General features: G+C 51.4%; 13 protein-coding genes across 13 annotated transcripts; 4 read left to right on the top strand and 9 right to left on the bottom strand.

Annotated features, from left to right (window-relative positions):
- Window positions 1-590: 590 nt before the first annotated feature.
- BDW74DRAFT_181947 (uncharacterized protein) lies at window positions 591-1,064 on the top strand (the record flags this gene model as incomplete). The annotated part of the gene is made up of 1 exon (XM_073730136.1): window positions 591-1,064. The coding sequence occupies one exon, from the start codon at window positions 591-593 to the stop codon at window positions 1,062-1,064; it is 474 nt and encodes a 157-aa protein (XP_073580106.1).
- A 61-nt stretch (window positions 1,065-1,125) lies between these two features.
- On the top strand, window positions 1,126-1,996 carry BDW74DRAFT_181946 (uncharacterized protein; the record flags this gene model as incomplete). Its single annotated transcript, XM_073730135.1, has 2 exons — window positions 1,126-1,193; window positions 1,255-1,996. 2 exons carry the CDS (start codon window positions 1,126-1,128, stop codon window positions 1,994-1,996), a joined length of 810 nt encoding a protein of 269 aa, XP_073580105.1.
- A 204-nt stretch (window positions 1,997-2,200) lies between these two features.
- BDW74DRAFT_86073 (uncharacterized protein) lies at window positions 2,201-5,319 on the top strand. The gene is made up of 3 exons (XM_073733915.1): window positions 2,201-2,440; window positions 2,570-4,131; window positions 4,180-5,319. Exons 1-3 carry the CDS (start codon window positions 2,422-2,424, stop codon window positions 4,996-4,998), a joined length of 2,400 nt encoding a protein of 799 aa, XP_073580104.1. The 5' UTR covers window positions 2,201-2,421; the 3' UTR covers window positions 4,999-5,319.
- On the bottom strand, window positions 5,163-6,933 carry BDW74DRAFT_86076 (putative oxidative stress response protein Oxr1). Its single transcript, XM_073733916.1, has 2 exons — window positions 5,802-6,933; window positions 5,163-5,740 (listed from the first exon to the last, which is right to left on the bottom strand). Exons 1-2 carry the CDS (start codon window positions 6,830-6,832, stop codon window positions 5,596-5,598), a joined length of 1,176 nt encoding a protein of 391 aa, XP_073580103.1. The 5' UTR covers window positions 6,833-6,933; the 3' UTR covers window positions 5,163-5,595.
- Window positions 6,934-6,963: 30 nt separating this feature from the next.
- On the bottom strand, window positions 6,964-9,119 carry BDW74DRAFT_160360 (putative endosome-associated ubiquitin isopeptidase (AmsH)). The gene is made up of 2 exons (XM_073725605.1): window positions 8,726-9,119; window positions 6,964-8,671 (listed from the first exon to the last, which is right to left on the bottom strand). Exons 1-2 carry the CDS (start codon window positions 8,870-8,872, stop codon window positions 7,184-7,186), a joined length of 1,635 nt encoding a protein of 544 aa, XP_073580102.1. The 5' UTR covers window positions 8,873-9,119; the 3' UTR covers window positions 6,964-7,183.
- Window positions 9,120-9,203: 84 nt separating this feature from the next.
- Window positions 9,204-11,512, top strand: BDW74DRAFT_160359 (uncharacterized protein). Its single transcript, XM_073725604.1, has 2 exons — window positions 9,204-9,436; window positions 9,494-11,512. Exons 1-2 carry the CDS (start codon window positions 9,277-9,279, stop codon window positions 11,221-11,223), a joined length of 1,890 nt encoding a protein of 629 aa, XP_073580101.1. The 5' UTR covers window positions 9,204-9,276; the 3' UTR covers window positions 11,224-11,512.
- A 616-nt stretch (window positions 11,513-12,128) lies between these two features.
- Window positions 12,129-13,867, bottom strand: BDW74DRAFT_86053 (protein kinase domain-containing protein). Its single transcript, XM_073733914.1, has one exon. The coding sequence runs from the start codon at window positions 13,693-13,695 to the stop codon at window positions 12,526-12,528; it is 1,170 nt and encodes a 389-aa protein (XP_073580099.1). The 5' UTR covers window positions 13,696-13,867; the 3' UTR covers window positions 12,129-12,525.
- BDW74DRAFT_160356 (uncharacterized protein) lies at window positions 12,131-12,406 on the bottom strand (the record flags this gene model as incomplete). The annotated part of the gene is made up of 1 exon (XM_073725603.1): window positions 12,131-12,406. A coding segment is annotated over one exon (250 nt), but the record flags the coding sequence as incomplete, so codon positions are not given.
- On the bottom strand, window positions 13,868-14,527 carry BDW74DRAFT_86052 (uncharacterized protein). The gene has a single exon (XM_073733913.1). The coding sequence runs from the start codon at window positions 14,455-14,457 to the stop codon at window positions 14,041-14,043; it is 417 nt and encodes a 138-aa protein (XP_073580098.1). The 5' UTR covers window positions 14,458-14,527; the 3' UTR covers window positions 13,868-14,040.
- A 530-nt stretch (window positions 14,528-15,057) lies between these two features.
- Window positions 15,058-16,121, bottom strand: BDW74DRAFT_86004 (SRPBCC domain-containing protein). Its single transcript, XM_073733910.1, has one exon. The coding sequence runs from the start codon at window positions 15,908-15,910 to the stop codon at window positions 15,290-15,292; it is 621 nt and encodes a 206-aa protein (XP_073580097.1). The 5' UTR covers window positions 15,911-16,121; the 3' UTR covers window positions 15,058-15,289.
- On the bottom strand, window positions 16,122-18,008 carry BDW74DRAFT_86039 (uncharacterized protein). The gene is made up of 5 exons (XM_073733912.1): window positions 17,665-18,008; window positions 17,562-17,598; window positions 17,446-17,513; window positions 16,879-17,389; window positions 16,122-16,826 (listed from the first exon to the last, which is right to left on the bottom strand). The coding sequence occupies exons 1-5, from the start codon at window positions 17,794-17,796 to the stop codon at window positions 16,333-16,335; spliced, it is 1,242 nt and encodes a 413-aa protein (XP_073580096.1). The 5' UTR covers window positions 17,797-18,008; the 3' UTR covers window positions 16,122-16,332.
- On the bottom strand, window positions 17,954-20,389 carry BDW74DRAFT_160349 (NADP-dependent isocitrate dehydrogenase). Its single transcript, XM_073725602.1, has 7 exons — window positions 20,073-20,389; window positions 19,999-20,009; window positions 19,915-19,948; window positions 19,722-19,860; window positions 19,632-19,668; window positions 19,076-19,572; window positions 17,954-19,026 (listed from the first exon to the last, which is right to left on the bottom strand). The coding sequence occupies exons 1-7, from the start codon at window positions 20,106-20,108 to the stop codon at window positions 18,602-18,604; spliced, it is 1,179 nt and encodes a 392-aa protein (XP_073580095.1). The 5' UTR covers window positions 20,109-20,389; the 3' UTR covers window positions 17,954-18,601.
- On the bottom strand, window positions 19,961-20,811 carry BDW74DRAFT_86022 (uncharacterized protein). The gene has a single exon (XM_073733911.1). It carries the CDS (start codon window positions 20,700-20,702, stop codon window positions 20,199-20,201), a length of 504 nt encoding a protein of 167 aa, XP_073580094.1. The 5' UTR covers window positions 20,703-20,811; the 3' UTR covers window positions 19,961-20,198.
- Window positions 20,812-21,107: the final 296 nt, after the last annotated feature.

The raw sequence follows: 21,107 nt of genomic DNA, 5'->3' as shown, positions 1-21,107 counted from the left end.
GAGCTGTTGGCATCAAAGAGCGATTGTAATGACTTTGGCGTATCTCGGTGAATATAGGGAGTGCACTATTCAGGTCTGGACGGGGAGTGACTGCAGCAGCTCCGACACGATTGTGTCTAGTAATGGTTGCCACTATACTCAGTATGCGAGTGTTTCTGTGTCTTATTAGCATCGCTGGGAAGGGCGTTGGAACTTGGTACTTAGTGGTCAGGTCAAAAGCAATTCATGTCATATCCCCCTCTCCCTGAGTGGACGTTTCCAGTTATCCAATGGGTTATTATCACCCAGATCAGTGATCAGCGATCAGTAACCACAGATTGCTGTTCTGATCCCAGTTGACCTGTTGATAGACCTAAGACATGCCAAGCCCACGATCTCAGGGCAGACGAGCGATTGGTTGTTGGTGCATCGACTCCAACGCGCACTATTTCCCAATTGGGCATGAGTGGAGAGTTATCCAGGAAATTTGAATGGAACCGTCCTGGGCTAGGCGAGTAGTAGTGCTGCTGTAGTTCTTGTCCAGTCTGCCTGGGAACGCCAGCTAGTCAGCTGATAACTGGGCGTTCAGCGTTCAGGGAAAAGTCCGACAGATGACGGGTTTCTGTTCTTACTTCAGTCAATCCATTGCGCAGGATGAGGCTCTTTGCGGCAATCTGGAAAGGTGGACTCCTCCGCTTTTTGAACCTCCTGCTCGCGACAACACTAGGAAGGACAGCTTGGTCTCTCTCTTTATTTTTAGGCTGGCCTTTTCTCTCTGCAAGGCTCGGTATTGGCGCAGTCCTCATTCGGCCTTCTTCGACGACACACATGTCTACGACCTCAAGTACAGTCTGTACCGGGAGCATGAGGCGTTACAGTACATCTCTGCGTATAATGCGCAGATTGACGAGCCTTTAGTAATAAAAGCTTTAGCGAACCCAGTAATATGCGTTGCAATTGGGACGATCAAGAGGGACAGTGTTAGTTATTTGGACACGTCCGTGGGGTCTCTTCTTGCTGAATTATATCCCGAAGAGCGCAGCGCTTTGCTGGCCAATGTGCTGTTCGCAAATACAAAGCCTTGATTGCATCCTAGTTGGAATCATCATTGGCTCGACGTCCTTCTGAATTCGGTTTTATCTTATAATGTCGCGAGCGATGAACTTCAACGTCTACGAGTTTTGGAAAAAAACCACAATTTCTATGAGAAAGGAGTTAGTAAGTGCTCCACGAACGCCATTCAAACACAATTGGAGACGGTAACTAACCTTGCAGTGATTATGTGTACATGCTGGACTCCTGCTACCAAGCAAACACCTCTTATATCGCCATCTTTGAGGACGATATCATTGCAGCTGATGGGTGGCTCGCGAATTCACCCAAGGGCCTTTCAACCATAGAGGAACGGGCTAGGTCAAGTGATTCACGTCAAGACTGGTTATACCTCAGGCTGTTCAACACAGAAACATTTCTGAGTTGGTCCAGCAGCGATGATTTCTGGTACCGTAACATGGCCCTCGCCTTTTTCCTGACCACGGCTGCGGCCCTGAGCCTTCTGTTAAGCGCTCGGCAAGCTTCTAGCAAGGCGCATCGCAGCTTGGATTATCTCACTATCGCAGTTCCCTGCCTCTTCACAGTCCCCGCATTCACGGGATTATTCTTTATGATCGGCAAATATAATGTGATGCCGCTGCAGGGAGTGGTAGAGATGAACAAGTACGGTTGCTGTACTCAGGGGCTCATATTTCCTCCAGATCATGTGCCAGACCTGATTCGGTTCTCGCAAGAGCAAGAGTCAGGGCAGACCGACTCGCTGATTGAAGAGTACGCTGATCAAAGTGCACTGAAGAGATTCGCGTATGCGCCGCCGCAGCTTCAGCCTGTTGGGATTCGCTCCAGTAGAGACAATCTGGAGATCAACACTCGAAGCACCTGGGCTTTCTGGTCTGAGAAGAACGATCTACGGAGACTGAAGAGAGAACATCATCGAATGATTGAAGGGCACCAGATTCCTTGAAATTGATAGAATAATAAAACGTTCATGCTTCTAAGAAAGTAGAAGGTCTGGAGCTGTCAGAAAGATAAGATAACGATACGGTAGATAGTGCACCGCCACATATTTTGAGCGCCACAAACGCCACATCGTTGCCACAACGATGACATAACCCAAGATCGGTCTCGATTATTTACAGCTGTTGTTATGGACCCTCAAGGGAAAAAAGTCTAGCAAACCATCTATTTTTTTTTCACTTGGAGGTCTTTTCTTTGGGATTATCTGCATGACATCTCCTAGCTGGCTGTCAATCACTCAGAATATCATTTACCTTGTTCTCTGACTCTTCTTTCCTGTTTTCTTCTAATTCTGCCTTGGGGCCACCTTCCCCAAAAAAACAAACGAAGTGAGCTGTCAGCTGTTGCTGCGCAGCTAGATACTCCGCCAACATGTTTATGCTTCGAAATGGTATGTGCATCTAGCTTGGTGCTTTTTCATACTCTTAGATCTTGTTTTGTGGTTTACCCCGCGATCTACCCCTCATCATACCTTTCTGGTTGACTTTGATCAAACACTAACTGTCCTTCAACGTCACAGTCAGCAAGTTTATCTTTGGTGATAACTCCAAAGAATCCATCATCGACATTCCACAGGGCCAACTCTACCTCGTTCGCCCTCTATCGCCAAAGGGATATTCCGAGCTTATCTTTAAAGACGCCGCCGCCTCTATCAGACGAACCGGCCAGGAGTTCCAGTACCAACTTGTGATCCAGCGCGCCTACGAGGAAGGAGAGGAAGAGCTCGCGGAAGACGAGTCGGGCGAAGGGCTTAGTGATAGTCTGGACAAGGACGAGAAGGCTTTCCTTCTTGATCAAAACCTTCATTTTCGGTCGGAGCTCCGTGAAGGCGGCTCGAAGATCCTAGCTTGGAGGGACCTTAGTGGTGACGTTGGTGATCTTTTTGAGTTTATCTGCGATCCCTCTGTCCCATCAGACAAGGTTGCCACCTTTGAGCTAGCAGCTTGCCAGTGCCAGTACGAGCGCAAGTACCGCCGCAGCGCCCAGAAGGCGACTCAAGAAGAGCTTCTGGAGTTTTCGTTCGACGAGGAGAGACCCATTCCCTCTGCAAGCCCGGTCGCATCGCCCACAAAAACAAGAACGGACTCTGTAGCGTCCGGAGATTCCACTATGGTTCGAGACGCTGAATATACCCGCTCCAAAAAGCAGCTCGCTGCTCCGATCGCCGTTGATGAGCCTACTGTCGCTCCGCCTTCCGCTGCCCACCCTGAGGCGAGAGAGGTTTTGACGAAGGAACGAGCGGAACTACATCTCTTTGATTTTCAAAGTGGGACATTTGTCATACAGGATGTCGATGTGACTGCCACCGTTACAGAAGTTGGCGACTGGCAATACTGGCTTCAGATCAGTGGTGAGGATAAGGATTGGCTGGGCCAGGCTGTCGTGGCGGACATCAACCCAGTGTTCAACTTTGAGTACCTGTCGTTCATCTTCAACCACTATGACGAGACCGGCTCAGCGTATTCTTGGCTCTTGCGCTTCAAAGATCAAGAAACAGAAGAGAGGTTCCAACAGGGCCTGTTACAAGCTCTCTGGGAGCAGTTGAACGAGACCAAATGGACCAAGGTTAAAGACAACGACAAGGACTATGTTTTGGACGCTTTCCAAGACCTTACAATGGAAGATGCAGACGCGACAGAGCAGGAAGAGGAAGAAGAAGAGGAGGACGAGGACGAGGAGGACGAGGAGACCAATGATGGTCAACGTAGCGAGCACTATGATTCTGACGAGGAGCAAGATGACGTTGTTACCCGTGATGAAGACGGCAATATCAACTCTCAGCTCGCTGTCGGCTACAAACATGATCGCTCTTTCGTTGTCCGTGGTTCGAAGATCGGAGTCTTCAAGCACACGCCGGATAACAATCTCGAGTTCTCAACCAACATTTCCAAGGTTGAGACTCCTAATGGCAAGCTTTTCAGTCCTAAGAAGGTCATGCTACACGCGGAAGACTCCAACTTGATTCTTCAGAACAGTGACAACCCCAACTCTCTGTACCGTATGGACTTGGAATATGGCAAGATTGTCGATGAATGGAAGGTCCATGATGATATTCCTGTGGAAACTTTTGCGCCTGAGAGCGTAAGTCTTCCTATCAATAAGTTGATGTCCTGGTGCTAATCTTGGCAGAAATTCTCGCAAATGACCTCCGCTCAACCCTTCGTTGGAGCCTCTCACAACGCCCTTTTCCGTGTCGACCCTCGTGTGGCTGGAAACAAACTGGTGGATGCCGAGTTGAAGCAGTATGCTAGCAAGAATGATTTCTCTGCCCTAGCAACAACGGAGAAAGGATACCTTGCTGTGGCTTCTAACAAGGGTGACATCCGTATGTTCGACCGTCTGGGTATCAACGCAAAGACCCATATTCCAGCCCTAGGAGAGGCCATTATTGGTCTAGATGTCTCTGCTGACGGACGATGGGTCCTTGCTACGTGTCGCACCTATCTTCTTCTCATTGACTCGCTACAAAAGGAGGGTAAGAATGAGGGCAAGCTTGGCTTCGAGCGTTCGTTCGCCAAAGATTCCAAGCCCCAGCCCAGGCGTCTTGGTTTGACACCCGCCCATGTTGCACAATTCCAACACGAGACCAAGAAGCCGATCTCATTTACCCCAGCCCGTTTCAACACCGGTGTTGATAGTGAAGAAACATCTATCATCACCGCCACAGGACCTTTCATCATCACCTGGAGCTTAAAGAAGGTTGTTGCGGGCCGCAAGGACCCTTACAGTATCAAGCGATACTCCGAAGATGTGATGGCGGACAACTTCCGCTTCGGCTCGGACAAGAATGTCATCGTTGCGCTTCCAAATGAAGTCAACATGGTTGCTAAGAGGGCATTGCAAAGGCCCACTCGTGAAAGTATCGCGGGCCCTGTTACACCACAACGTCGGGGCACTCGCTGGGGCAGCCGGCTGGGTAGGGATGAGATTGTCAACTCGCCTTACTAGTGGATTATTTTCTTTGTTCTTAACGTCTGCCACGTTCTGATGATTACGTCATTTGCTTCTGGACATATGCATACCCCTGTCGTTTGTATTACTTTACTATTGAGCTGCTCATGCATTGAACCGTTTTTGTAGCCTTTTTATTCCTATGCTTGTAGTAATCTTCAGACTTCTCTCGAGGATATGTCACTTGGACCATGCTTGAACCGCGTTATTTACCACACCACACTTAGGTAGTGATTAGATAGAAGAAAGTGCTATGTATATGTAGTCAACTATGCTTCCATGCAAACGGAATTACTCATTGTGCATGAGAATTCTGGCAGTGTGACAGTCAATTCCATTCTATAGCTCCTCACCCATCCACCGCTGATGGCCCAAGTACGGGATACTTTTCCAGCTATTCAAAGCAAATAGAACTCCAACAAAGCAAAGACATGATGGAGACCAGCCCTTTCATGTCCGGGTATTGATTATTTAGTCGTGCGAATGCCGCTCGGCCCCCCTCTCCCCATCCCATATCCCCATCAAGTCATCGAATTATCCCAATTATCAAATAGGCAGTAATGTTGATCCGCATTAAGCCCCAATCCAGCTGAGTTATGATCCAACGTACCAAATCTCCACACCAAGTACATCGAATTTCACACCCTCGTCTGAGAGCGGTTCGTTCCCGAAGGTCTGACACGAGGCACTGACACCCTTTTCGAGGATTGAATCAAGCCAGAGGCCGTAGTGACCATCCCTAGAAAATAAAATCTCAGCTCCACTATACTAGGGTAGATAGAGAAGAATAGAAAACTCACCCTCCACCAAGACTAAGAAATCCAGTTTCGCAAAACATCATGTAGTCATTCACTCCGCTATAAGGGAACGCCTTGAAGCGGATGCGATCAGGCGTCGTAGTCCCACTATTCGTAGCCCGACTCTGAGCAAGCGCCTGCGCATGCGGCGCCAGTGACTTCGAATGCGCCTTCTCACCCCGCAACGTCGTGGACCGGCCGACATTCGTTGTATCCGCGCTCGGTGGCGGCGGGAATCCTGCCCGTTCAAGGGCTTCCTCGGAGTATACGCCTCCATCGCCGTCGGCGGAATTGAATGAGGTCGGGGGCGGGGGTAGCACGCTAGCCCGCCAAAGGAAGCACTCGCCCGTGCCGAAATAGTGTGAGTCCGGGTGTGGGGGGTCTGTCATGTACGCGCCGAAGACTGAGGATGCGGATGGCGATGCGTCGCGGATGACGAGGACATAGCCGGCGCGTGGACTGCGCGCGGACGCGGCGCGACAGTTCTCGTAGAGGGTTGAGAGGGATGCACCGTCGCGGTCGAGGCTGTATGCAAGCCGCCAGGAATCGACTAATTGGAGGCGCGGGGGGACTAGAAGGCGGATTTCCTCTGCGAGGGCGCGGGTGAGGAGCTGGTTCTGCGGGGCGAGGCGGAGGGGTGTGCTTTCTTCGTTGGTTAGGAGGGAGAGAGGGGTCAATGGGGGTGGTTGGAAGGGGGAGACGGTGCGGACGGGTGTGAACACAGGGTGTTGAGAGGTCGAGGAGATGGAGGACGATGACGAGGAGGGATCCGGGTTGGGGTTTGATCGGCGCAGACGGGACATCATATTGTTTGACTTGGTGTTTGCTGCTGGAGGGTCCGTCAGGCGGCGATAAAGACCGAAGACAACGTGGGTAACCGGATACGAGAAGTATGATGCGGCGGATTGATGAATGGGGGTGTTGCTGGAGCTCTTCTTGTTGGATTCGGAGTGTGGAGGGTCGGTACCTGGCGACGAGGTCGAGGTGGCGGGGGTGATGGAGGACGACAGACCGGGCAGGGAGGCAGACGGCATCGAGAGCTCCTTTAGCAGAGTTTCGGGTTCAATTGGTGGGGTGATCGTCCTTAGAAAGGAGACGAATCATGGACTCGGTGGGCGAGTTGACAGATTGTCGAGTTGGTTGGAAGTTGGAGGTGGAGTTGAGGCTGAAGGTCGGGTTTGGGTCCGTGGGGGGAAGCTCCTCTTACTTGACCTCGTAAGCTACTGAGTACCTACGCAAGCTAGTTATGTGCACGTCAAACAAGCTTACGCGACACCTTGTATATCTATATGTCCTTTCTCGTGATTCATGCCCGAATTATCATTGACGTCATAGTTGCAAATGGGGATATAGAAATCATAGTGCAAATAAAGCGACCCCGATCGTCACTTGTTCGCCCGCTGGTCAACAGTCTCAAATTCTAGCCCATTGGCCTCAAAAACATGTCCTGGGCGCAATGCATCCGTATACAGGTTAGTCTCGGCATGCGGATGGAACAATCCCGTTTGAGTACAGCTCAGAACTGACTTGAGCCCTGGCGGATCTGTTAAACGGAAGACTCCCCAGTTTGGTGTTTGACTCGGCGCGCAAACAATGGCAATGCTCTCGGGCAACATTACTTGATACCCACAGTGCGTGTGCAGGTCCCTTGAGCTCATGAAGCAAGTTTGTGTGGGGTGCGTATGGATCCAGCCAAGCACCATTAGATCTTCTGAATCGCAGTAGTCAAAAATGGCAGACTCATTCACCGTCTCACAGGTGTCAGAGGTGGAAACCTGTTCTGGAATGAGGAGTCGTGAGATGAAGAGAGCGTTAGATATCAATGTGCCACAAAGAATGCCACATGTCTCCAAGTTCTTGCGGGTATTAGACGCGGCAAGCGAAAGGAAATGTGACCGCAATTGTGGTGGAAGAAAGACAGTCCGAAGAGGTGTGCCGTTCTCAAGGTAGGCGGACGGCTTGAATGTGAAGCTAGATGGATCCAAGCCTTTGCGTTCGTCATCCACTGCCACTTTGGTAGGTACTATAGGTGCAGATTCGGACAAACTTGCTTGCGATACCTTGTCCGGTCGAGGGGGAAGTTCTTTTATGTTGCTTGGCTGGCTGGTCTGGGAGCTCTCTTTAGGAGGTAGTATCGGTGGCTTCGTGAATTCGTGGGCCTCGGGCCATGGGCTCTCCACTGGGATCGACGGAGCCTCGAGCGGTCTCTGCCGGGGAACAGAGGGATATTTGTAGGTGGATATCGACGAATCATCGACCAGCGGCCGTGCTGCAGGCTTGCTGGAAACCTGTGGCCTGCCTTCCAGGTTCAGCCGCACTTCTTGCATGCGCCGACTCATATCATCCGAATCTTTCCTCTCATTCCGCTGCAGAGCTTCTTCCCAGTCTCCCCATATTCCCGCGATACGTCGGTTCGACTCATCCCCGCGGTTGAGGTCGCCCTGGCGCATTGCATTCCTAGCCGTCGCTCTCCGACTGATCTCGGTCCGAGCTAATTTGACAGCTAGCTCACTATCCCTCCCAGCTTCCAGGGGTTCGGCAACACCCGAGAGCGCAGGGTCAGGAGGTTGCGGTGGTAGACTCGATGTAGCGGGACTGACCGCAGCGGACGACGAGATGCGGGACTGACGCTCGCGCATTAACTGTGTATACCGCTCGTATCGCTTGTTGATCCGCGGCTTCAGTTTCTCCAGTATTTCCAGGTTCTGCGAGACTTCCTTCTCGGCGGCCACCAGTGCCTTCCGTTCTTCCCTAACATCTTTCCCATTCTTTAAGTCCGGGTGACTGGCTAAGTGTACAAGTACTAGTTGGGCATGCCGAAAGAGGAGGAGGTACGCCTGTTCGTCGTGTCCTTCACGCAGGTAGATTCCAGCCTATTGCGACCCATCAGCACCACAGATGGGAAGATGTAGGAAGATGCCACCAACCTCGCGTATCAGTGAATTAGCAGTCCTCAGCCAATACCGCAAAGGAACTGCAGGGTTGAATTTGTAGTCCTGCGCAAGGCGGCTGATATTCTCGACGCTTTGCGGAGCGGAGGCTCCTATACTCGGGGCTGAGGACAAGGACGCCATGACTGCACATCCGTTTCGTAGAGGTCGAAAGTCGGAAGCTTGATGAAGGTTGATCTGGGAGGTAGCCACGGACTATGATCACGTCGGGCAAGACTCTTTCTTGTTAGGCAGCAGACAAAGATGATAGTGATGTCATGGACGACAACCGATTATAATCACAAAAGCCATCCGCAGAGCCACCTCGACATGGAAGGAGGAAAGACCGAGCCATCAGAGAAGGTGGGCTGGGATGTGGTGCGGGTTGAGACCAGAGAGGGAGATCGGCGGGGCGCCGGGAGTTTGATCTCTTCCGCGCAGCTCCAAGCTCTCTGCTCGCCCTCACCTCAACCTGGTCAATTTCTTGCATTCAGGGCCTTCTCATCTACCCTACTATGGACTGATCATTGATCTCTCGATCTCTCACCATGCCACCGCCCGTAGTCGGAAATGTTCTTAGAGGATTGCCAAATCAATGCAAATCCTCGCCAATCACCAGGTTTTCCGTCACCAAAGCGTTGAAAACGTCTCTTCCAAGGGCTGGAGCATACCGCACCAAATCAAACATTGTAAGCCCAGAGCTGTGTGGTTGGTACCTATCTCTTCTAACTGTACATGTTTAGTTTTGAAGCTAACCGTCTGAAGACGATATCCTCACGCGCCTGTCGCCGTACCTCTCGCGAAATGCTCCGGTTGATGTCCTTGATCTATGGCCCGGCCCCGGTGTCCTCTCGTCCAAAGTAAACGATTTCCTAAAACCGCGCAGACATGTCCTCATCGAGCCGGAACTCCACGTATTCAAACCGTTACTTGAATCCTGGTCGAAAGACCGCTCAGGCTGCGAATTGATCGGAACGCAACTGTACGGTTTGTGGGATTGGCAAGAGTTGCTTTCCAAATACTTGCCGGAACAGGGCCCCCAAAACAGCGATAACAGCGGGCTCTTAGCTAGAAATGATACTTTGCTGGTCCTGGCAAACCCGCCCGGCCCGCGTTCAGATAAAGATCACTTTAGTGGCTCGCGGTGGATACAGGTGTTTATGGACGAGTGTCTGCAGCAGATCGGTCTGAGTACATATGGGGCTATACGTCTGCTTGTCGCTATGAACACGTCGGACGTCTACTCTGTTTTACCGCGTTCAGTCACCCAGCGCGCCCGCCCTTCACTCTTGACTGAACAGGCCGCGCTCCATGCCTTCGAGGTAGCCTCAACGGTTGACGAGAAAACAGCAGCTTACGCTTCTCATAAGGATTGGAACATGATAACTGAGAGTGCACAGCGTATCCAGGAGAGAACTACCACGAAAAATGTTGTCGTGCCTAAGGGTCGCGCATTCCCACCGATTGAACCAGCACCCGAAGTCCCCATCCGCAGAGCCAATTCGCTTCCTTATCAGCCTCGCACTAGGACCCCATATCATGATAGAGTCCTCGCAGAGACTGAAGAGCTCATGGCGATTGATCCAGACGCGCCGAATTATAAAGCTGCTCAGCAAAGGGCCAAGAGAATATGTGGTAGGATGACAATAGAAAACAACCAGGCTCACATCCGCATGAAGATAGCCGACATGCAGAACAAAATCGACAACCTCAACAAAGATGTCGCGCGATATGCGGCGACCACAGGATCACAACAAGAATTACAAGGCGTCATCGACCAACTTGAAAGCCTCAAAGCATCTCATGACGAGTTATACTCTTCTAGTCATTCCGATATAACCCGCATCCTGCCCATATTGAGAGACAACAGGCGGAGCTCCTACCACAATCGTAATCTCCACGAAGCCGTCCTTCTTTACGAGCGCCGGCCTTTCGATCCTCTTCTCATCGATGCGGGGGAGGTGTTTCCTCACAATCTTTACAGGACGCTCATGTACTTCGAAGCAAACCCAAACCCCCCAGCAAAGCGGTACCTACAACAGCTCGATGAGAGCCAGAAAGAGCTGGCCACTCGCTTCTTCTCAGCGTTCTCCTTTTGCCTCCAAGTCAACGGCACGTTGACCCTCCCAAAGTTGATAGAAAAGGTGTTCCCCGCATACACCGCAAACGACCTAGTCAGGGCCGTCCCAACCCTCGCCATCCACGCCTCAAGATACCCCAAGCCCAACTTTGACGAATGCCCCAAAACCGTGCACTACGACGAACTCAGCACCTGGCCCAAAGACCCCGTCTATGGGTTCCAGGAAAACCTCGACTATGACCTTAGCGAAGTCCACATCCGCATCCTCTCGACCGAGACCATTTGGTCTCTTGCTGTCGAGTACGCCAGGAAAGGCGCAGACGTCTCCGTTGTCCAGCTAACGCGGATACTGGGCGGTACGATTACCAGCGCAATGATGCGAGAGTACATTAGCGAGCCGAGAAAGAAGCGATGATTTTACGTCCGCAGTCGCAATATTTATTTTCGCCCTTTTCCGTTTCTCGTTGGCTTGGTTATTTTCGGCGTCCTCTTGGCCCTTCCCGCCTTCTGGTTAAAAAGCGTTTTATATGGGTCTACGACAGTTTTGTTATGTTTGTGTCTGTACTATATGCCTTGTACTATATTTAAGACGGCATGGGCTGAAAATAGACGGAGTTAGGCAGGCGGGTATCTTGGTGGTATATAGATAGATTAATCTCCGGTGGGCGAATAGATATATTAATATACAAAGGCTTTTTTTTTTTCTCGTTTCCATCCTGGAGATCATGTCTACTAGATCAGATACTCCTTTCTCGCAATCTAATAGAATCAAATGCTAGTAGGTCCAATGGCCTAATTTACCTGTATATATTCGTCATCAACCTTCACAGCCGGTTCCTAGTCTTAGGTTCCATTCCTCCTGAATACTTCTGATCCTAGGCCTGTCCATTTACAACCTTCCCTTGAAGCTTACTCCGTACGCGAGCCTCAGCCTCCAAGCCTCGGGTTCTAGGGCTGAGCTTCAGACCCCGCCCCCTCGCCTGTTTAGGAAGTGATCTGAACGCCCCCCAGCCCGGGGCCCCAGTCTCGGCTTCGGCCCGGGGCACGAGTGCAGGGGCTGTAAATTTGTATATGCGCTTGCTATGGCGTGATTGGTGATGTGATTGTGTCTGGACAAAAAGGATTACTGTTCATTGGTGGCTATTCTAGACGGGAGAAGAAAGGATTCGAGATTTTGGGAGATGGCCCATTTTAAGTGAATTGGTGTTTTGATCTCGAATGATCAATCACTATTCGTAGGAAGCAAACTGGTGATGGAGAGTTTTTATGATTTACGTAGACTAAGGAAGAAGGCTACAATTTTACTTTGCACTCTGGAAAGATTTGAGAGTCATGGCGTCAGATAAAATCAAATTGATGTATATGTAGCATAGCCAGAGAGCCGGCTTGATAAGAGGGTATCACAAATTGGTAGTGAGAAGGAAAGAGGTGTAAGAAGTACACGGTTATAGGGTACAGTGGCCAAAAAAGTAAGAAAAAAAAAGACCGATTCATCCAAGACGATGGATGAGTATAATATAGGATCATATAAAGACGTGGATCCGTGCAAATGGTAGGCCAAAAAAAAAGGTTAGAAAAAAAGGCCAATTCAACCATATGTTGAAACAAGATATGGAAGAATATAGTATGGAAACATATATAGACGTAGATCCGGGTGAATATTAGAGGATGACGTCGAGGTTCGTGATCGTAGATTGGCGGATTAAATGTATGTGCTCTATAGAGCGTTGGCCAGGTCGAACCATGCAGTAGCGGTGATTCGGTCAGCAGGGTTCTTAGCAACGGCCGGCTGGAGGAGTTTCTCGACGAGCCCGTTTTTAGGGACGCGAGTGCCGTTGTTTCCGGATTGGCGGGCGTTGCTGATGATCAGATGGCCCTGCTGTCCTAGCATTTGACGTTGCATAGGATGGAGTCCCGGAGGGTAGATTAGGATGTCACCGGTTGCGGCGCCAAGAAGGGTGACGGCAAGGGAGAAGACATCGGAAGATGGCTCCGGGACGGCGTCAGGATTTTTCAGAACGCTCAAAAGTTCCGGTGCCGTAAAAGGAATCGTTGTGGCAGAGAGACACGCAACGGATGGTTTCTGAATTTCGGAGATAGAATGCGAGGATGAGAAGTCCGCGAATAGCGGCTCATACGGAAACTCAGAAGACTCGATATCATCATCTAGGCGGATGCGTGGGCGAAGGAGGATGTTTTGGGGCTTGATGTCGGCGTGCACGATCTGGGCTTGGTTATGAAGCCAATCAAGGCTCTTGATGAGCTTTTTGGCGAGGTCATGCCATTGTGGCATGCCTAGGACGGGATCGTACATGGTTCGTGTGGTGAAGTTTTGCCGCATGATGCGAGCCTTGTCCTCGATGTAGCTGGATAAAGATAGAGGAATGGCTGACATGACGATGGAGCTAGAGTCGTTGATGAAGCCGAGGAATGGGACAATGTAGTTCTCTGAGCCAGGAGTGTAAGTGGCTCGGGTTAGTGCAAGGGCTTCTGCGTATAGAACAGGACGGGCATCGCCTCGTCCTGGTGATTTGACGGCCACCAAGCGGCCATTTGGACTCGGCGAGCTTGGGGGTGTAAATGGGCGCGTTGGGTTGATGACACGGGACGATGCGAAAGCCTTGTAGACGACGCTCCAAGCGCCGTCGCCAAATGTGACAAGACGACCATTTTCGTCGCGCTCATATGCCAGCTCATCGAGGAAGTGCGGGGGGCTCGACACAGCCTCACTATCGGAACATGTGCCCGACAGGAGGGATGGGATGGTGGAGCTATTGGCACGGTCCTCGATGGTGGGAGTCACAGGAGGCGTCAGGCCAAGCCCCGGCGTGGTAGCGCCATGGAGTTTGGTGGAGATAGAAAGCTGCATGGGCATATAGGTAGCCATAGCTGTTAGTGCTCGTTACTCTTGAGAGAGGAGCAGATGATAAGAGATGCTGGTTTGGGAGATTGTGCTCTCCAGTGCCTGATTTGGAAGGATGATAGATAGCCTTCAGTGTATGGCCTTGATTATATAGAGATAGATATCAGACGTATCGGATAGATCGTGATGATATCGATCAAGACTGGGCACAGTAGGCAGAGGGAGAAGAAGAAGACGAGGACGAGGAGCGGCAACGACGATATGACTGTTGCCCTGGAACAGAGCCCCGAGTGGCAAGCAGCAGGAATCAAAATCCGTCGAGTCGAGGCCCTGTTGACGTCGAGGATGAAGCAAAAGTTTGGATGGAGGTCAGGGACTGCAGTCCGAACCAGGTATGCGATACAGTTGGAACGGGACTTGTGACAGAGACATGGCGATTCTGTCGGTAACGATATTAGAACATAAGGATAGGACAAGCAGTAAGAAAAACAGGAAGAAAAGAGGGTAGAGAAGAGGAGAGAAAAGAAGAAGAGGAAATAAATAGAAAGCGCAAAAAGCCGAAGAAATAATTGTGATGACAGAGGAAAAGAAATGAGATCGACGCAAGCTTAATTGGAGCCGGGAACCGTGGAACTCATTTGCCCTTACGTGTCGCACAGCAGCAGCAGAAGCAGAAGCAAGCAGCAAGCAGCAAGCAGCAAGCAACGCTGTGTGATAAGCACGGACTCGAGCACCGATACTACACTGCCAGTGCCTAGTGCTAGCTCGGATCCGGCTGGGGGTCATTGGAGTTCATGTCCAGGGTCGTATCTCCAGAGACATCGGACCAAGATAGCGATTAGGAACCGGATTTGACTTTATTGTTCAAGAGATTGTGGCGGATCCGTTACTGTACTAGTGAGTGACTGTTACCTTCGTCAATACGCGCTAGTCCCTTCTCGCTCGGCCCGGACTCGCCAGATGCGGCAACCCGACTTTTTCACTCCTGCAATTCCCTGCACGCTGTCTGCATCTCGCCTGCCTGGCTGCGGGTCAACGGCTGTCATTTTGAAAACAGCCAGTACAGAGTAAAACGCTGTGCTACTTTATCTGCTTTGGGATGGTGGTGGAGTGGTGGTGTTGCTGCCTGCAGTAGTATGACTCCTACCCTGTAGCCGCTGGAATAGCGTCAGACAAGCTTATCTAGAGCGCGGGGTCTCCAACAAATCTCCAACAAGGTCTTATCTTACGCAGAGTCATTCTGTCGATGATGTGACTCAATTATTATCGTGTCGACTTCGCCACACTTGTCTTTCTGGCGTGCGATAGACGTCCAGATGACATACGGAGATGTGTAAAAAAACCCTGTACTCCGTACCCTTGTAAGGCAGAGTATACTTCCAGCCAGTCTCCGCCCCACGTGGCCCACTCTCTAAGAAATTGACGTCCAGAACTCTTGCTCTGTTCGTCGCTGATCCTCAAGCCTCGGCCCGCCTCCGACTCGACACGCTTCTTCACTTCCAAGTTCCCAAGCCACCACCATGCACGGCGATATCATTCATCACCGTCCACGAACCACGCCGGGCCCTGCCCGGGTTTCGGAATAGGGCTGCCTTCAGCCCCTCGCCTTTCATCCCGACTAATCCTCCGATATGCGCTCAGCGTACTCCTTCAGACTCCGCTCCCAAATCTCAAAATTCGCCCTCAGCCTCGCCCCGAACATCCATCTCACCACATAAGCAAGACCACCGATCTGCGACTCCCAATTCGTCACCTTCGTCATCCGCTTCCCATTGCCGTCGATTACCTCTTCGACTTCATGCACGCGCTCGGCTGTCAGCAGCGACGACATAACGTACCCGTCAGCAGCAGGGTCAGATGCCCATACGACTCTGCCCTTTATCAAGTCGCTATCGTTGCCCGTTCTTGTTGCTGGCGGCTCAAACTCGATAATCTGAAGGAATGTGTCGCGGAGATTTGACTTCTGCGGCTGCGGTTCGTCGTTGGTCTCGGGGTACATATTGACATGGAAAGTAAATCTCGTTCCGTTCTTTAAGATTGTTGCATCCTCGTGTTCGTCGGGCTGTTCGCGGATTGTCACGCGCGGCACGAAGCGGTTCCATCTCGGGTAGGTCGATGTATCTGTGAGAGCGTTCCAGACGTCCTGGATCGGGGCATCGATGAGCGTGGAGCTCTGAATGCCGAGGGTTGCGGAGGAGGCTGGGATGTTCGGGGTGTCGGGTTGCTGGAGGGACGACATTGTTGAGTTCGACCGTGAGCGGTTGTTGGGCTCTGTGGTAGGTACTAGTAAGAGGTAAGGCGCGAAGATATTGCAGCCGTAGACAAGGAGAAGGTATTATTGAAGTCTGTAGGCAAGGAGCATTCAATATTGACCTCCCGCGGCCCCGATGAGCTTAGGTTAGCCTATGCACGTGACTAAGTAGGTACGGTACTACCGGCAAACATCGCCAATCCTGCAGCATTTTTCTTGTCATAAGCGCAGAAAAGATTTGGCTGGGGAGTGGTGTCTTTAGCCGAAGACATGAGCATTGATTTTCTACATATACCTTCCAATGCTCCTTCTAGTAGCCCTAACTCCGATGGGTATATATATGTACAGGTAAGGCAACAGGCAGATCTAGACCCATAGCACGAAGACAACAACCCAAACAGTCTATCAAGCTATACAGCAGAAGCAGGTACCTTGTCAGACTCTTCTTTCGCTCGTTCAGATCCAGACCAAACTTCCGGGGGCATCTCCAGCCCCAGGGACGGCTCCAGCTCTAGCCCTAGCCCCGGTACATATACCGGGTTCTCACCATCACTCTTCTGAGGGTCATTGGCAGGCTCAACCGTCTCTAATTCCCACCTCAACTCCCGTACTACCTGTATGCTATCACCTATATGCGAAGACGAGTCTCGATCAATACTTGCGTTCACCGACACATCAGCAGAGTAACTGGCTGGGCCCCTGTAAGGCTCCCAGGGCGTCGACGGGTCATGTAAGCGTTTCTCACTGCGGCGGCTGTGTGTCTTTCTGTATGTCCTTCGAGCACTCGCTGGTATGAGGCGCGGGAAGGTCCGGATGATGAGCTGTCTCATTACTGAGAGGCTGGCACAGACGATGGCGGTGTTGACTTCGACGAAAGACCAAGTCGCGACGAAGCCATTGTTGCCTGATGGTATGTTAGTCTCGCACTATGTATAGAACATGAAGGTGAACAGTACGGGTGACGTCGTTCGATTGTACAAGCCTGACTAGGGCCTGGAAACGGGCTGCGCTCGTGGCGACGACACTAGGTAAGATATGCGTCATTATATGTCCGGTTATCACCTGATTATCCGAAGGAGGAAGAACGTACAACAACCCAAGAGCGAATACCATTATCAAGCAGACCTTCTGCCTGGTGGGGATACGAAGCTTGCTCACTTGCGGCATAGGCAAAACCACAAGGACCAAATCGCCGACTATTTGAAGGACAGCAGTGAGGTACCATGTCACTTCCCGCGAGACACAGTTCTCTTCCATGTTCTCTTGATACCAGAATGTATGTAGCGGGTAGCAGATGAGCAAGGTGCCGATGACCATGTACAGCCCAACGCAAACAATCGATATTAACAGGACCTTCAGCATGATCTGATAGGTCCTCGTTGTAAAGAGGCGCATGTATAGAAGGCAAATGGAGACTTTCGTGAAGCTTAGCGAGAGGTTATATAACGGGACAGAGAAGTATAGCATCTATTCATGTTATTAGTGAGCCCACTGAGCCATTGAATAGGAGCTAGGATGCTTACCTTGAGCTGGTTTCTATATGTCTCTGGACTGAGCGACGTCTCTGGCTTTCCCAGGCCATCGCCATGCTCTATGGGAAGTCAGTACATGATAGCTCTGTAGTCGCAGTATCTCGTACCAGTTAACAAGACCCCAAAGAATGCATAATCCGTCATCTTCATCAATTAGTTAGCTAGCTCTTCGCATCAATGCCCTTAAGGTTTTGGGTAACTGGTACATACCAAAGCAAGCACAAGAAACCAATCATCCCACCACAGCGTCCTGCTAACCAAGCGAATGCGCGTAAAGAGCCGCAGGGCCACTGCAAGCGTGGCCACTGAGACAAACGTTATGATGACTGGAAGCACATACATCACGCATGCCTTCCGAGAGAACAATGAGCGGCCAAGATACTGCCTGGTCAGTACCTGGCAGGAACCTTAGATGAAATAATAAAGAAATCCATGAGAATGGGATTCAGCCGTAACTTCAGGGACATGACCGTGGAGATGGAACGTGAGGGGGGCACAATGTAGGTTTCAGCAGGAGATGATGGCAGTGGCACGATTAACCATTGCGTCAATGACTCGTGGCAACCACCAACCAGATTGTCTTCAGGGCGAGTCTGAATAATTGGGGAAAGCAGTCAGGACGCGGATGATGGATCCGGCCCGTGGCTCGACCTGTCAGTTATCCCTGGAATGCTGGGCAGCCATGGATGTAACACCAGCTCGCCGCATGCGGCAGGAGGCAAAGGTTACCTAGAGCTCCCGCCAATAGTCTCTATAGATGGCTATGATATGGAAAATGAATAAAATGGAGCGAAGTCCCAAAGACTGAATGACAGAAGGTTCCATCTAATGCATCAAGCTAGATATATATCCGAAGTCACAAGTCTAGCAAACGACAGACGCACCTATGAACATGAGGTGATAGCGCACCCGGGTCTTTTAGATGCAGATCAATAGAAAGTAGTACTGACCGTAAATGCAGCGCGTGATTCAAAATCGAGTCTTCTCATCCAGCCAATGTGAGCTGTACAATGTGGCAGTCGAAGTCTGCATTGCAACCAACGATCTGGCTAGACTATAGCCGACCCGAGATGAATGATGAAAGTAGGTATCGTGATATTTTAGAGATGCGATGAAAACAAAAAGCAAGCGCTAGATCATGATATATTTACAGGCGAGACTTGAGGTCGGACTTGAGGCGCTTCTCGACAGCAGCCATGTACTCGCGGGTAGTAACCCACGCCTCACGGTCCTTGCGGCCGCAGGCAAGGGCAAGGTCCTTGGTCATGATGCCCTCCTCGTTGACAACGTCGATACAAGCGCGCTCGAGAGCCTCGGCAAACTTGACAACGTCAGGGGTCTCGTCGATGATACCACGCTGAACTAGACCACGAGTCCAGGCGAAGATAGAGGCAATGGGGTTGGTGGAGGTCTCACGGCCCTTCTGGTGCTCGCGGTAGTGGCGGGTGACGGTGCCGTGGGCGGCCTCAGACTCGAAGGTCTTGCCGTCGGGGGTAATGAGAGTGGAGGTCATCAGACCGAGAGAGCCGAAACCCTGGGCGACGATGTCGGACTGGACATCACCATCGTAGTCTAGAGGAGATTAGTTGAAGTTCATTCCGTTTTATCAAATATCACTCACTCTTGAGAGCCATGATGAAACCACCCTCGCTCTTGATCATCTGAGCGACCATGTCGTCAATGAGACGGTGCTCGTACCAGATACCCTTGGCATCGAACTCCTTCTTGTAGGTGGACTCGAAGATCTCCTGGAAGATGTCCTTGAAGCGGCCATCGTACTTCTTCAGGATAGTGTTCTTGGTGCTCATGTAAAGAGGCAGGCTCTTGGCGAGGGCGAGCTTGAAACTGGCGTGAGCAAAACCGCGGATCGACTCGTCGGTGTTGTACTGAGTCTGGGTAACACCACCGCCCTGGAAGTCGTAGACCTTGATGGACTCGGGCTGGCCACCCTCGGGGGTGTAGACAAGCTCAAGCTTGCCGGGGCCGGGGATCACACGGTCGGTAGCACGGTACTGGTCACCGAAAGCGTGACGACCGATGATGATAGGCTTGGTCCAGCCGGGCACAAGACGGGGGATACGAGGAATGACAATGGGCTCACGGAAAACGGTACCGCCACTGAGAGGCATTAGCAATTTGCAAGGATAATCTGGTATATAGGGTAGAAGGTGACGTACAGAATGTTACGAATAGTACCGTTAGGGGAGAGCCACACTGAGATGAGCGGTTAGCCAGCTCATTCTGCAGCCCAGGCACTCAATACTTACTCTTCTTCAGCTTGAACTCCTCAACACGGGCCTCATCGGGGGTGATGGTGGCGCACTTGACACCGACACCATACTTCTTGATGGCCTCGGCAGACTCGACGGTGACCTTGTCATCGGTCTGGTCACGGTACTCAAGACCCTAGAAATGGTCAATGGGCTGACGGTATATGACAAGGAAATATGAAGTGCATACCAGATCGTAGTACTTGAGGTCGATGTCGAGGAAACTAGCTTGTCTTAGCCATGGCGCAACGAACCGAGGTACAGTGCAACTTACGGCAAGATCAACTATGACAGGAGCAAACATTAGCATCAGACTATAGCAGCAGTGATCAATAACTGGGAACTCACCTTCTCTCGGATCTCCTTCCAAATAATGCGGGTCATCTAGGAAGAGTAACTGTCAGTGACATGTGATATACGGCTATAAGTGCGCTTGTTGGCGGCAGGCCATGATCCTCGGAAAGCCGGCGCAGATCAAGCAGGGAGCAAGGCTGCTCTTGCCGTTTTCCCCCGCAAATGCGGAGGGCTAGGACGAAAATGCGCCTCCCGAGGATCAAGTCGACCAGAATATAAAAGCGCAGTCGCACAGCGCAACGCCACGCAGTCCGGGGTACAATGCGCAGATGGGAACTTTATTTCCCATTTGGCTTTTCGATCAAAAGCTCGGAATGAACCTACCTCATCACCGTCCAGCTCCACGACGGGGTTCTTGACCTTGATCTTCTGGATTTCAGTCGCCATGTTGCGGGATTGGATGCGGTATAGAGAGCGAGTAGCTGCGGGACGGGAGACGCGAGCAGAGGCGAGAGCACGAGCGGTGGATGAAGACGAAGAAGAGGAAGGAGAAGAAGAAGAGAAGGCAGAATAAGAAGCAGAAGAGAAAGAGCGAAGAGCGGAGGAAGTGGGAGGGGCAGCGCAGGGAAGAGGGGAGTTGAGGGAGCGGCGAGCCAATGCGGAAGTGAACCGAACCGACGACATGGTGGAATAGGCTTATTCGCAGACGACGCAACTGGGTAAAGATATTAGGATGTGGAGGAGGGGCGGACGAGAGGCCGTGGACTGCTGCACGCGGATTCGACCGTCGGTAAGTCCAGGGCGCGATTCTGAAGGCGACTTGGGTGTACCCGAGGGAACTCGACGTAGGAGGCTCGGGTGGAAGGAGGGCGCAGTGGAGTCGCAAAGGGTCGACAGGAGGTTTAAGCTGTTGCCGCGGAGCAGAACGGAGCTGGCCGGAAAATGTTTAACAGGCTAGAGGGGGTGGAAGAAAAGGTCCAAGGGAGAAAAGGCTGTTGATGAAGTCCTGAGGAACCTTGGAGGAGACGCGGTGACTCTTTCTTATCCCCACGATCTTGATGGAGCTCTTCCTTTTCCGCCCACCGTGCG

This window comes from Aspergillus multicolor, assembly GCF_047715735.1.
Source record: "Aspergillus multicolor strain CBS 133.54 unplaced genomic scaffold BDW74scaffold_31, whole genome shotgun sequence".
Lineage (NCBI taxonomy): Eukaryota > Fungi > Ascomycota > Eurotiomycetes > Eurotiales > Aspergillaceae > Aspergillus > Aspergillus multicolor.
This window is presented reverse-complemented; position numbering and strand designations above follow the sequence as displayed.

Bases quoted from the DNA above. Each gene is read 5' to 3' on its own strand.
- BDW74DRAFT_86073 (XM_073733915.1), top strand. The intron at 4,132-4,179 runs GTAAGTCTTCCT...TAATCTTGGCAG, and splicing joins AAACTTTTGCGCCTGAGAGC to AAATTCTCGCAAATGACCTC.
- BDW74DRAFT_86076 (XM_073733916.1), bottom strand. From the start codon at position 6,832: ATGCCGTCTGCCTCCCTGCCCGGTCTGTCGTCCTCCATCACCCCCGCC. The intron at 5,741-5,801 runs GTGAGTTTTCTA...TTTATTTTCTAG, and splicing joins TTTCTTAGTCTTGGTGGAGG to GGATGGTCACTACGGCCTCT.
- BDW74DRAFT_160360 (XM_073725605.1), bottom strand. From the start codon at position 8,872: ATGGCGTCCTTGTCCTCAGCCCCGAGTATAGGAGCCTCCGCTCCGCAA. The intron at 8,672-8,725 runs GTTGGTGGCATC...GGGTCGCAATAG, and splicing joins CTAATTCACTGATACGCGAG to GCTGGAATCTACCTGCGTGA.
- BDW74DRAFT_160359 (XM_073725604.1), top strand. From the start codon at position 9,277: ATGCCACCGCCCGTAGTCGGAAATGTTCTTAGAGGATTGCCAAATCAA. The intron at 9,437-9,493 runs GTTGGTACCTAT...AACCGTCTGAAG, and splicing joins TGTAAGCCCAGAGCTGTGTG to ACGATATCCTCACGCGCCTG.
- BDW74DRAFT_86053 (XM_073733914.1), bottom strand. From the start codon at position 13,695: ATGGCTACCTATATGCCCATGCAGCTTTCTATCTCCACCAAACTCCAT.
- BDW74DRAFT_86052 (XM_073733913.1), bottom strand. From the start codon at position 14,457: ATGACCCCCAGCCGGATCCGAGCTAGCACTAGGCACTGGCAGTGTAGT.
- BDW74DRAFT_86004 (XM_073733910.1), bottom strand. From the start codon at position 15,910: ATGTCGTCCCTCCAGCAACCCGACACCCCGAACATCCCAGCCTCCTCC.
- BDW74DRAFT_86039 (XM_073733912.1), bottom strand. From the start codon at position 17,796: ATGTATGTGCTTCCAGTCATCATAACGTTTGTCTCAGTGGCCACGCTT. The intron at 17,599-17,664 runs GTATGTACCAGT...TAATTGATGAAG, and splicing joins GGTTTCTTGTGCTTGCTTTG to ATGACGGATTATGCATTCTT. The intron at 17,514-17,561 runs GTACGAGATACT...GACTTCCCATAG, and splicing joins CTTTGGGGTCTTGTTAACTG to AGCATGGCGATGGCCTGGGA.
- BDW74DRAFT_160349 (XM_073725602.1), bottom strand. From the start codon at position 20,108: ATGACCCGCATTATTTGGAAGGAGATCCGAGAGAAG. The intron at 19,669-19,721 runs GTAAGTATTGAG...CGCTCATCTCAG, and splicing joins GGAGTTCAAGCTGAAGAAGA to TGTGGCTCTCCCCTAACGGT. The intron at 19,027-19,075 runs GTGAGTGATATT...AATCTCCTCTAG, and splicing joins TTTCATCATGGCTCTCAAGA to ACTACGATGGTGATGTCCAG.
- BDW74DRAFT_86022 (XM_073733911.1), bottom strand. From the start codon at position 20,702: ATGTCGTCGGTTCGGTTCACTTCCGCATTGGCTCGCCGCTCCCTCAAC.